This window comes from Prionailurus bengalensis, chromosome B4 (assembly GCF_016509475.1).
Source record: "Prionailurus bengalensis isolate Pbe53 chromosome B4, Fcat_Pben_1.1_paternal_pri, whole genome shotgun sequence".
Lineage (NCBI taxonomy): Eukaryota > Metazoa > Chordata > Mammalia > Carnivora > Felidae > Prionailurus > Prionailurus bengalensis.
The window spans coordinates 79,546,538-79,558,914 of record NC_057358.1 but is presented as its reverse complement, the minus strand read 5'-3'; the positions used below and the strand labels follow the sequence as shown (position 1 = coordinate 79,558,914).

General features: G+C 45.0%; 1 protein-coding gene across 6 annotated transcripts; it reads right to left on the bottom strand.

Annotated features, from left to right (window-relative positions):
* Window positions 1-7,150: 7,150 nt before the first annotated feature.
* PRR13 (proline rich 13) lies at window positions 7,151-10,521 on the bottom strand. 6 transcript variants are annotated; one of them, XM_043564127.1, is made up of 4 exons: window positions 10,500-10,521; window positions 9,761-9,799; window positions 9,035-9,399; window positions 7,151-7,805 (listed from the first exon to the last, which is right to left on the bottom strand). In XM_043564127.1, the coding sequence occupies exons 2-4, from the start codon at window positions 9,777-9,779 to the stop codon at window positions 7,761-7,763; spliced, it is 429 nt and encodes a 142-aa protein (XP_043420062.1). In that variant the 5' UTR covers window positions 9,780-9,799; window positions 10,500-10,521; the 3' UTR covers window positions 7,151-7,760. The 6 variants fall into 6 exon arrangements, with proteins under 6 accessions (XP_043420062.1, XP_043420061.1, XP_043420057.1 ...); XM_043564126.1 differs by lacking the exon at window positions 10,500-10,521 and adding an exon at window positions 10,395-10,499; XM_043564122.1 differs by lacking the exon at window positions 10,500-10,521 and adding an exon at window positions 10,208-10,431.
* Between the last annotated feature and the right edge of the window lie 1,856 nt (window positions 10,522-12,377).

Here is a 12,377-nt window from a genome sequence, read left to right as displayed (position 1 = left end):
AATAAGGCAATGTAATAGAAAAGAAAGAGGAAGAAGTGAAAGAAAAGAAATTTAAAAGGAAATAACAAATGTAAGGTATGGATCAGACCTTGTTTGTTTGCTTGTTTTTAAATAGCTACATAAGACATTTTGGGGACAACTGAGGAAATTCAAACAAACTGAATATTAGCTAATATTAGGAAGTATTTTTAATCTTCTTGAGTGTGATCATGGAATTGTGGCTATGTAGGAGAAATGCTGTTTAGAAGGTGCATGATGAAGTATTTATTGAGCATGGGTCATGATGTATGGAACAGACTTTCAAATTGAAGCAAATATACGAAAATGTTACCAATTGTTTAGTATGAGTGGTAGGTTTATGGATAATCACTGTACTGTTTGTAAACTTTTAAGAGATAATTTTTATAACAAAAATTGGAAACAATATGAAGTGGAATGGAACAAGATTGGCAAAGTGTTGATAATTACTGAGGCTAGGTGATGGGAATATAGGAGTTCATTAAACTGCTTTCTCTGTGTATGTCTGTAAATTTCCATGTTAAGACTTTCTATGAAAAACAAAACAAAACAGAGAAGAGCTCTGGCAGGGAATAAGACAAAACAAGAGAAGGAAATAAGAGAGAGCAAACCTCGTTCAAGTCCTTTAGATGTCAGTTCTGGCCTTAATATTAGTAAGTTTATTTTATAGGGCAACCCCAATTCAATGGAGTCATCTGAAGAAGAACAGCCTTCTAAAGTGGAAAATACAGCTTGGGTATTCCAGTGCCTTGGGGGCGGGGGACATTAAAAACAATGTGAGATAGAAATAAAAAGAAGTGGGGAGCCTGGGTGGCACAACTGGTTAAGCGTCAGGTCATGATCTCACAGTTTGTGAGTTCGAGCTCCATGTCGGGCTCACTGCTGTAGGCACAGAGTCAGCTTCAGATCCTCTATTCCCCTCTGTCTCTGTCCCTCCCCTGCTCTCACTCAGGCTCTCTCTCTCAAAAATAAATAAAACATTTAAAGAAAGGAAATAAAAAGAAGTCTGTACTTGCAAAGGCAAGGGGCAGACCAAATACTGAGAGGAAAGGAAAACAAGAAAATGTTAGGACATAACATTTCAAAAAAAATTTTTTTTAAGTTTTATTCATTTAAGTAATCTCTACATCCAGTGTGGGGCTTAAACTCACAATCCCAAGATCAAGAGTCACATGCTATTCCAACTGAGCCAGCCAGGTTCCCAGGACAGTAACATTTCAAATCAAACTAAGGAACAGGCTTACTGAGAGGCCCAGGCAGAAGGTCAGATTAACCTCAAGATTTTGCATTAGGGTCATTTATATTCCAGGGACCCTGTGAGCTGGGGTGAAAGTGAGTGGCTATTCAAGCAGTCATCTCTGATGTGGAAGGCAAAACAAAGATCAAATACAAGTTGATAAAATAACATCATCCTTAGTATGGCTTCTCCTAGGACTGGGCAACAGTTGCAGTCAGCTTTGAAAGAGAAAGATGAGATGCATTTAATGGCAATACCTAATAATTTTACAAATCAATAATTTTCTCTCAGAAAGGGAAAGAAGAGAGTGAGTTTTCCTTGAGCTACAAAACGACCTGATATAGGCAGATGATTCCAAAAAGACAGCAAACTAAAGACTCATCCCATGACTGGCAATCCCCCAAAGCTAAAGTGACAATTTTTTTAATATTTTTTTTGGGGGCGCCTGGGTGGCGCAGTCGGTTAAGCGTCCGACTTCAGCCAGGTCACGATCTTGCACTCCGTGAGTTCGAGCCCCGCGTCGGGCTCTGGGCTGATGGCTCAGAGCCTGGAGCCTGTTTCCGATTCTGTGTCTCCCTCTCTCTCTGCCCCTCCCCCGTTCATGCTCTGTCTCTCTCTGTCCCAAAAATAAATAAACGTTGAAAAAAAAATTTTTTTTTTAATATTTTTTTTTAATGTTTATTTTTTGAGACAGAGAGACAGAGACAGAGCGTGAGCAGGGGAGGGGCAGGGATAGAAGGAGACACAGAATCCGAAGCAGGCTCCAGGCTCTTAGTTGTCAGCACAGAGCCCAACAAGGGGCACGAACTCATGAACCGTGAGATCATGACCCGAGCTGGAGTCAGACACTTAACCGAATGAGCCGCCCAGGCGCCCCTAAAATGTCAATGTGTATTTTATTTTTTTTAAGAGATTTTTAAAATGATTTTTTTTAATATTTATCTTTGAGAGAAAGAGCATGAGTGGGGAAGGGGCAGAGAGCAAAGGAGACAGAGGATTCGAAGTGGGCTCTGCACTGAGAGCAGAGAGCCTTATGTGGAGCTCAAACCCATGAACCATGAGATCATGACCTGAGCCAAAGTTGAATGCTTAACCAACTGAGCCACCCAGGTGGCCCTCGATTTGTATTTTAGATCTCATGGGTTTCCTATCCTTTCCCATTGTCAATTGTGTGGAAACCTTGCTATACTTTGTTTATAGTAGGAAGAGAATGGCAGAATCCCGGATTCCCCTGGTGGACACAAGGTGGTGAAGTCATAAGATAAACACATTTGAGAACCACCATCTTTAGTGCTTTATATCATTGCACAAAACATGGCGCAAACCCAATGCTCTCAGGGGACAGGCAAGTTATGTAATTGGGAGAAAGAAGGCAACAGGAAGTTGCAATGAGAAGACTGGAGTGCACAGGATCCACCTATAAGGAATGACCACTACTCGAGGCCAGATTTTCTGCCTTCAGGAATGAGGATCCACTGTTGCTAGACTTTCTAGCTTGAAATCTAAATCTTTATTGAAAATGTCTGGGGACACCTGGGTGGTTCAGTCTGTAGAATATCCAACTCTTGATCTCAGAGTTGTGAGATCAAGCCTAGCCTACGTTGGGCATGGAGCCTACTTGGGGGGTGGGGGAGAGTCTAATATTTAGCACAGAATGGGCTCTCCACAAAAAGAAAAAGAAAAAGAGACAGACAGACAGACAGACGGATGGACAGACTCATAGCCAGATATAGCCATGGGCATCTGACTTTTCAACCTCAGTTGTTTTTGTTTTTTGTTTTGTTTTGTTTTAGTTTATTTTGAGAGAGAGAGAGTGCAGGAGGAGCAGAGAGAAAGGGAGAGACAGAGAATCCCAAGCAGGCTCAGCACAGTCAGTGTGAGCCCGACGTGGGACTCAAACTCTACGAACCTTGAGATCATGACCTGCGCTGAAATCAAGAGTCGGACACTCAACTGACTGAGCCACCCAGGCATCTCTCAACCTCGGTTTAAGATAAATGTACCAAAATGTTCACTGTAGCAGTTAAGTGTATAGCAAGACTGGAAGCAATATAAAATCCCAACAATAAAAGATTGGATAAATTGAATGGTGTTAAAAACAAGGTTGTATTCACTAGCACACTTCCACACATGCATGCACATACACGCAGATGGAATCAACTCTGAGATAGACGGTTAAATGAGAAAAAGTTAGGTCCCAAAGAGGGCATAGAGTATGCTCCCATATAAAGTGGGGAGGAGGAAAATAGGAATGATGTAAGATAGAAATAAAAGGGGGGGCACTTGACTGTACACAGAATAGCTCTGGAAGTTTACAAAAGTATCTGGTAGCTGTGATTGGCTCTTTCTCGGAGAAGAGAGAGAATCTTTTCACTCAATTTCCTATTAAAAATGTTACAATCTGGGGGCACCTGGGTGGGTCAGTTGGTTAAGTATCCAACTTCAGCTCAGGTCACTGTTTGTGGGTTTGTGAGTTTAAGCCCTGTATTCGGCTCTGTGCTCTCTGTGCTCTCAGCATGGAGCCTGCTTTAGATACTCTGTGCCCCTCTCTCTCTTTGCCCTCCCTGCTCACACTCTCTCTCAAAAACAAATAAACATTTTTTCAAAAATGTTACAATCTGGGGGCCCTGGCTGGCTCAGTTGGTGGGGCATGCAACTTTTGATCTCTGGGTCATGAGTTGCGGTCCCAGGCTGGGCATAGAACTTACTTTAAAAAAATAAATCAATTTTAAAAGATAAAACAAAAAAGTTACAATCTTTTTCTCAAGTACATGTATTGCTTTCAGCTTTTAAAAAGTTAGTAAATTTGGGGGGCACCTCAGTGGCTCAGTCAGTTAAGCATCCAACTCCTGATTTCGGCCTAGGTCGTAATATCACAGTTCATTCGGATTGAGCCCCACATGAGGCTCTGAGCTGAGAGCCTGCTTGGGATTCTCTCTCTCTCTCCCTCTCTCTCTGCCCCTCCCATGCTCTCTCTCTCTCTCTCTCAAAACAAACTTTTTAAAAAAGTTTTTTAAAAAGTTGATAAATTTTTGAGAAATAACAAAACAATAGTAAGGCACTGTGCATATAGCTTAGAAATGCCAGGATGGGGAGATGTGCTCTCCATGGTTAAGAGTGGGGAGAAAGGGGGGCACCTGGGTGGCTCAGTCAGTTGAGCGTCCGACTTCAGCTCGGGTCACGATCTCGCGGTCCGGGAGTTCAAGCCCCGTGTCGGGCTCTGGGCTCATGGCTCAGAGCCTGAAGCCTGCTTCCGATTCTGTGTCTCCCTCTCTCTCTGCCCCTCCCCTGTTCATGCTCTATCTCTCTCTGTCTCAAAAATAAATAAATGCTAAAAAAAAAAATTAAAAAAAAAAAAAAGAGTGGGGAGAAAGGGGGCACCTGAACGGTTCCATCGGTTAAGCCTCCAACTTCGGCTCAGGTCATGATCTCATGGTTCATGGATTTGAGCACCGCATTGGGCTTCAGATCCTCTGTCTCCCTCTCTCTCTGTCCCTTCCCCACTAGCACTCCCTCTCTCTTTCTCTTAAAAATAAACATTAGGGGCCCCTGGGTGGCTCAGTTGGTTAAGTGTCCGACTTCAGCTAAGGTCATGATCTCGTGATTTGTGAGTTCGAGCCCTAGGTGGGGCTCTGTGATGACAGCTCATGTTCTGGAACCTGCTTGGGATTCTGTGTCTCCCTCTCTCTCTGCCCCTCCCCTACTCGCACTCTGTCTCTCAAAAATGAATAAACGTTAAAAAAATTTTTTTAATAAAATAAATAAACATTAAAAAATAGTGGGGTGTTGGGGCGCCTGTGTGGCTCCGTTGGTTAAGTGTCCGACTTCGGCTCAGGTCATGATCTCATGGTTTGTGGGTTTGGGCCCGCATTGGGCTCTGTGCTGAACTCTTGCTCAGAGCCTGGAACCTGCTTCAGATTTTGTGTCTCCTTCTCTCTCTGCCCCTCCTCCACTTGTGCTCTGTCTCACTCTGTCTTTCAAAAATAAATAAATGTAAAAAAAAAAAAAAAAAAAAAAACAATAACAGTGGGGTGCCTGGTGGCTCAGTCTGTTAAGCGTGCAACTTCAGCTCAGGTCATGATCTCATGGTTCATAGGTTCAGGTCCTATCAGGCTCTGTGCTGACAGCTCAGAGCTTGGAGCCTGCTTTTAATTCTGTGTCTCTCTGCCCCTCCTCCGTTCATGCTCTTTCTCAAAATAAATAAACATTTAAAAAAAAAAAAAAAAGAGAAAGAGTGGGAGAGAAAAGGAGTGAGTTTCCTAATTTCACAATTTCTTTTTGTGTTTTCCCCTTCTAGCCACTGCTGTGTTTCTCCTTATTTCTAGTTTGTCAACATCTGTTTCTCTTCACCCCACAACCCCCCTGTGTCCATATCTCCCTTCTCCTCAAAAAAGAAGAGCTGATGAATACTGAAAACTTGATTTCAGCTCAGGTCATGATCCTAGGATCATGGGATCGAGCCCCGAGTCAGGCTCCACGCTGAGGCTTAGGATCCTCTCTCTCCTTCTCTCTCTGCCCCTCTCCTGTGCATGCACATGCTCTCTCCCTCTAAATGAGGGGCTCTCTGCCCCTCATTTCCTGCATGGTGACTCAGGCTCAAGAACTAAACTTTCATTCTACCCCTGTTTTTTTTTTTTTTTTTTAATGTTTATTTACTTTGACAGAGAGAAGGCAGAGAGCAAGCATGGAGAAGAGGCAGAGAGAGAGGGAGAAAGAGAATCCCAAGCAGGCTCTGTGCTGTGAGCAGAGCCCAACTCAGAGCTCAGTCCCACAACCATGAGATAATGACCTGAGCCCAAATTAAGGGTTGGACACTCAGCTGATCGAGCCACCCAGGCATCCCTCATCCTACCCCTTTTTACAACTCTGTGCCTCTGTAAAACTGTTTCTTCTGCTTGGAATCCATTGGGTTAAGAGCACAGACTCAGGAGCCAGACTGCCTGAGTTTGAATCCTGACAGAACCACTTCCTGCGTCAGTTTTCTTTGCTTACAAAATGGGAACAATGGTACCTACCTCATAGAGTTGCTGTGAAGATTCTGGAAGTTATAAACATAAGGCACACGATAAATGCTCAGTGTTAGCTGGTACTTTTTACCAACTGGGCAACTCCTACTTTTTCTGAGGCCCAGCCTGGATCTAGTTCATTTTCCCAGTGGCACTGTCACTCCTTCCTTTGTTCTCTCACTGCTTGGTCCATGTCTCTATTGTGGTCCTTTTTACTGTATTATAATAACCTATTTACGTGTCCATCTGTTCCATTAGATCTTGCGAATCATGAAAGGCAGGAACTGTAGCTTCAGCACCCAGAACACAGTATTTCCTCAATAAACAATTTTCCAGGAAACCAATCTAGTCCCACTGGGAGACCTGTGATTCCCAAACATGCTATGGAATTCTGTGACTCTGTACCTAAGCACACATGCCTTTCCCAACCCCTCTCCCCACTCCACTTGGAAAATCCACTCTTTCATTTTTTTTTTCCACTCATCCTTTCCATGCTCCAGGCCCAAGAGGCAGTTGAAATGTCACTTTTCCTGACAGGGAAAAGGGCCCCATCCTTGAGGGTCTTACTCAATAGATTTGGGGCAAAACTCTAAATCATTCTGATAGCTGATGGGCAGCCAGGGTTAAGAACCTCTGTAGCAGATATGAAAACTTAAGCTAAAGACCTATTTCTGTTCGTTGAAGGGAAGACAGTAAAGATTCATACCAGTAGACTGAACCAATTCTGAAGGTTCTTCTCACTTAAACATAGAGACAGTATGGCGTCTTCTTCACTGATGCTCTAGTTCCTGGATATAAAACTGATACACTTTGGAGGGTCTAACGAAGGGCAGCAAAAGTGGTAGAATGTGCTGGGCCCAACCAAGGTAATGGCACGGGTGAACAGAGACAAGGAAAAACAGCTTTATTTGCACTGAGAGTTGGAGAATAAGAAGGACCTGAGCCAGCCTACCAAGCTAAGGAGTGAGATTAGGTTCCAAATGGACTCCACCTCCCAGCAGCCTTCCAGTTAGTACGATCAATAAAGGCCTGATGGGAAATGTATTTGCCACTAAATTACCAAAGTGTGCCAGCCACCTTACAAAAACAGTACAGTTTCTTTTTCACTGTAATTCAATTTCCACAACACCTCCCAACTACAAGTATTACAAAACCACATTTTACAGATCTTAAACTTGTCTTCAGCACTTAGCTCAAAGGTCTCATCATCCTCAAAAAATAGTCCTGCTAAACTCATCAGCTAAAAGTTCTATCCCAGTAGTGAGAAGAAGGTCTTTGCTAGCCCATGGGAATTCTTTTCCCATTTTCCCTAGCCAGTTAGGGCTGAACAGAAGAGGAAGGCTCAGATTGCAGGGGCTGGGGGGGGGGGGGGGAGGAGGGAGGGGAAGGTGAGCGAGGAAGGGCACAAGAGCTAATTTTCCCCAGTAACAAGATGGCATCTGAAGCTTGATGGGAGAGCAGAACTGGAGAGGCTTGAGGGAAGGGTCCAGGCCCTGTATTCAGTCAGAGTCACTGCTGGAAGAGGAGGAGGAGGAGGAGGAATGCTGTAATGGGAAAGGGGAAAGGAGACAGCATCAGATCCAATGACCATTGATCACTCCATGGGACATTCTTTGGTGCTCTACCCCTCCACCCAGCACCCCCTTGCTTCCTAAGAAGGTCAGCAGTTTTGAAACAGACTGTCTCTTAAACAGCAAAAGCAAACATTTCTTTCAGCAGTGAACATATAAGAATGGATTAAACCTTCCTAAATCATTGCACAGAACTTAATATTGCATTTGGAGCATATTTCCAACTTTCTTTACCTGACTCAATGCCTTGGCAAGGAATAAATACAGGCACTAGCATAGCATAGTGCTAAGAGACAGCTGCTACTTTACAAATGCTTACTGATTGGTCACATGGAAAGTTCTTGTAGCTATGATTCTAAGACAAGTGAGTAGAAACAGCAGCTGTGTGCCCAACTATCTTTTCTTTTTCCTAAGCCCCAAATGGGAGAAAGTGAGGAAGGTGGGAGAGAAGGTGGAGAGAGTACTAGTCAAGATTCTTTACATGCGTACTCCCATCAACTGTCATCAAAAACACTTTTGAGTCTCTCTGGGGTAATTTTTCCCCCCAATTCAATCTCATCTTTCCTTCTCCTCAAGCTTCCACCAAAGACCTAGATCCAGGAGGTAGTGCCCAAAGCCCCAAGGCAAATAAATAAACACTAGGCAGAAAAAGGTAAACTAAGGCCTCCTCAAGATCCAGGTTGGTTTTGTCCTTCCAGAGTTGTCCTGAGAGCTATTTGCTGCTTAACACTCTTCTAGAAGGAAGATACTTCACCTTGGGGCTGTGCACGAAATTTTTATCTGAGGCTGAGAGTCACTGAGAGTCCTGCTGGGTGGTAGGACAAAAAGGCCCATGTAATTAGCACAACACCTTGTGAACACTGAAGGTGGGTGTATCTAAGTTGCTAAAAGAATCTGGGGTGGGGTGGGGGGGGGGGAGCAAAAGTTCTGGGACAGAGAAAGACAGACAGGAAGGGCTTTAGATTCCAATATCTATGTCTAAGGCTCAACCTAGCCCTCCCTGATAGAAGGTCCAATTAGCCTAATATTCCAAGATTATCAGATTCTTACCAGTGGGAATCCTTTACAAAGAAGAACCATCTACCAGAGCCACATAATGGCTGCTTCACGTCCTCAGACTGCAAATCCCCCTTACCCATTCCTGCCAGCCTAGTCCCTCTGAGGGGGCACCCCTTCCTAGCCAGACTCCAGAGGGCACTGACCTTGCCATGTTTGTGGTGTTTGTGCATCTTTTTATGAGCTTTCTTCATTTTCTTCCGCATCTTCTTGTCCATCACCATTCCTGGTGCTACCATGCCAGGTGCCAAGGGATTCACAGGAGGCATGCCAGGAGCAGGTGGTGGGTAGGGAGGTGGGTAGGGACCTAGGGGTTGGCATCCTGGATACCCTGGTTGTGGCACAGGATGAGGGGGCCCACCTGGGGGAAAAGCTGGATTCCCCTGGGGAGCTTCTGGAGGAGTTGGAAAGGGGCCTGGAGGATAGGCAGGATTTACAGGCGGTGGGTGGGCAGGATTGGAACCTCCAGGGTACCCAAGGTTAGGAGGATATGGATTTGGCCCTGGTGGTCCTGGTGGAAGAAGCAAAGAATAAATTAAGATCAGAATTGCTCAGACCCTCTGGCAACAAATGCCTACAAAAGAAGATGAGAAACACCGTTTCTCACTCAATACTTAGAGGGAAAAGCAAAGGTGAGGAAGGAGAACGGGGCGTAGGGGAGACAAAGCTGCGCAGGAGACAAAGGTTAAGGACTGACAGGACTGGGGGGAAAGGGAGACCGTGAACTCTAAGGAAAGACCATTGGTCAGCTATGGTTTAAGGACTGCTTTTGCGGTGGAGAGAGGCGGAGGAAAAACTGACACAAAAACTTTCTGTTGTGGGTTTCATATGAAAAGGGGTGGGGGTGAGAGAAGAGATCCCCAAACACCTACCGGCATTGGGATTCCACATGTTCAGGTGTTTCCTCCAGCCTGAGGAGAAAGAAATGAAGGCAAAAAGCTGACGGCGCAGAGGTGGGAAAGGGATTTTGAGCCTGAGCCCAAACCCAACGCGTCTAGCCCTACAGTAGACTCAAAACTACCAGGACCTCTACATAAATGCTTTTTTTCCACCCGTTCCTTCCCCTACCTATTCTTTTCCCTAGTTTCCTAACTACAGGAATTTAGCTTCCAGGACCCCTCCACCTTCTACTACCTCTGACTGCAGCTGGAGGTCTCTAACTCCTCAGGAGAAGGGCAGAGTCCGCGAATCTCACCGTCGTCATCCCTCACCACCCTTTCCGTGGTGACTTTAACCACCCACAGGCTACGGAAGGACCTTAATTTTACAGGCGCCGGCTCGGAGGGGGAGGGACTCAGGACCACTCCACCAGTCCTCACCCCCAGGCTTAAGAGAAGGACCCGCCTCCCGGCGAAAGGGCAGGAGGCTCAGCAAAATCCTCTGCCGCTTACAAATGTAGACACACCCCCTTCCGCATTAACAAGAGTAAATGGAGGTCCTGGCTCCTAGCTGCGGAGGGACCCCTGAGCCAGAGACGGGAAAGGAGGAACCCAGATGCCCGGTCACCTTTACGCCACCGCCAGGGCTTGACTCATCTCGGCTCTCACTTCCTGGTCACCCCCAACCCTAGGCTTCAGCACCCGCCTCTGCTACCGCCTAATTGGTAATTACGTGATCTTTCAGCGTTAGTGAATGGAGAACACACGCATCAATCATTCTAGCCCGAACTAGGCTAGAGGACAACCGTTGCAATAGGGGCGGAGGCGGGTGTAGAGGAGCGGGCCGGCCGGAAATCCCTGGGGGCGGGGCCAAGAAAGACCGGGGAGGTGGAGGAGCGAGTTTCTGGGCAAAGTCCCTCCAGAGGCTTTGAAGAAACTCAGCCCATGCCCTCTGAGCTCCCAGTCCAAAGGGTGCGACACCTTGTAAGGTGAATAATACACCATGGTAAGTACTGTAACACGAATATAGAGCATGTAATAAAGGGCGGGGAGCTGCTGAGGCTCAGCCCCAAGCCTTAATTTCGCCACCTTCCTCCTAGCTGCCGTGGAAGTAAAGAAACGTGCTTGGGCGAAATACAGAGATTACCTAATCCCTCCTTGGAGTCCCTATTTTAGGTGCATAGCTCTGCTACCTGTCGAATTGGATAAAACAGATAAAACAAGTCATCTTCCCCACCCTACCCCCCCTCTCGCCCGTAAGTAAGCTCAATGCCAAATGTGGGGCTTGAACTCACGACCTTGAGATCAAGAGTGGCATGCTCTTGGGGGCGCCTAGCTGGCTCACTGGAAAGAACATGCGACTCTTGATCTCTGGGTCCTGAGTTTGAGCCCCAAGTAGGCTGTAGAGATTACTCAAATAAATAAAGGAATAACTTAAAAAAAGGGGGGGGGGGGCATGTTCTATGTACCGAGCCAGCTAGGAGCCCCTGAAGAGGTCATCCTTGATGGCTCTCTTCTTCACCTTTCCCTCATCCCCTTCCAACACCACGAAGTGTTCATTTTGTCTCTCAAATAAATCTGAATGCCTTCCACTTCTCTCCATCGTTCCTGCTCCCAACCTACCATCATCTCTGGACTGGATTGCTGCCATGGACTTTTTTTTTTTCCTTTTTTTTTTTTTCCTTTTTTTTTTTTTTATCACAACAAACAAGCTTGTTTTAAATAAACATAGAAAACAATACACTCCAAACTTAAAAATACTCATTCTTGGGGCAGCTGGGTGGTTCAGTTGGTTAAGCGTTGGACTCTTGATTTCTGCTCAGGTCATGATCTTAAGGTCGTGGGATCTAGCCTTACATCCAGCTCTGCACTGACTGCGCTGACCCTGTCTGGGATTCTCTCCCTCTCTCTGCCCCCTCCTCCCCCCAAATAAATAAATAAACAATTTTTTTCAACATTTATTATTGAGAGATAGACACAGAGTGTGAGCAATGGAGGGGTAGAGAGAGGGGGAGACACAGAATCTGAAATAGGCTCCAGGCTCTGAGCTGTCAGCACAGAGCCTAACACAGGGCTCGAACTCACAAACTGTGAGATCATGACCTGAGCCAAAGTCGGACACCCAACCAACTGCACCACCCAGGCGCCCCAATAAACAATTTTTAAAAATACTCATTCTTCCTAAGCATACTTAGACTATTCATAAAAATTGGTCTCAACTAATATAATTCAAATTTCAAAGAATTTTAGAATACATACCATATTCTCTAATCACAATGTAAAATGTAAATACAAACATATATCTGGAAACTTAAGAAAACAAACAAAAAGGCTTCCAAATAACTTTGGGTCAAAGAATGAACCATGATGGAAATTAAATACTTTGAACTAAATCATAATGGAAATATTACATCCCAGATTTGTGAGATACAAGAAATATGAAGAAAATAAATTTTATATTGAATTCATCATCTTGAATTAAGGATTTTGATAGATTTTGAAATATTTCTTTTTTTTATTTTTTTTAACGTTTATTTATTTTTGGGACAGAGAGAGAGCATGAACGGGGGAGGGGCAGAAAGAGAGGGAGACACAGAATCGGAAGCAAGCT

Coding starts and splice junctions, on each gene's coding strand:
- PRR13 (XM_043564127.1), bottom strand. Junction 7,806..9,034: donor AACACCACAAACATGGCAAG/GTCAGTGCCCTC, acceptor TTCCCATTACAG/CATTCCTCCTCCTCCTCCTC.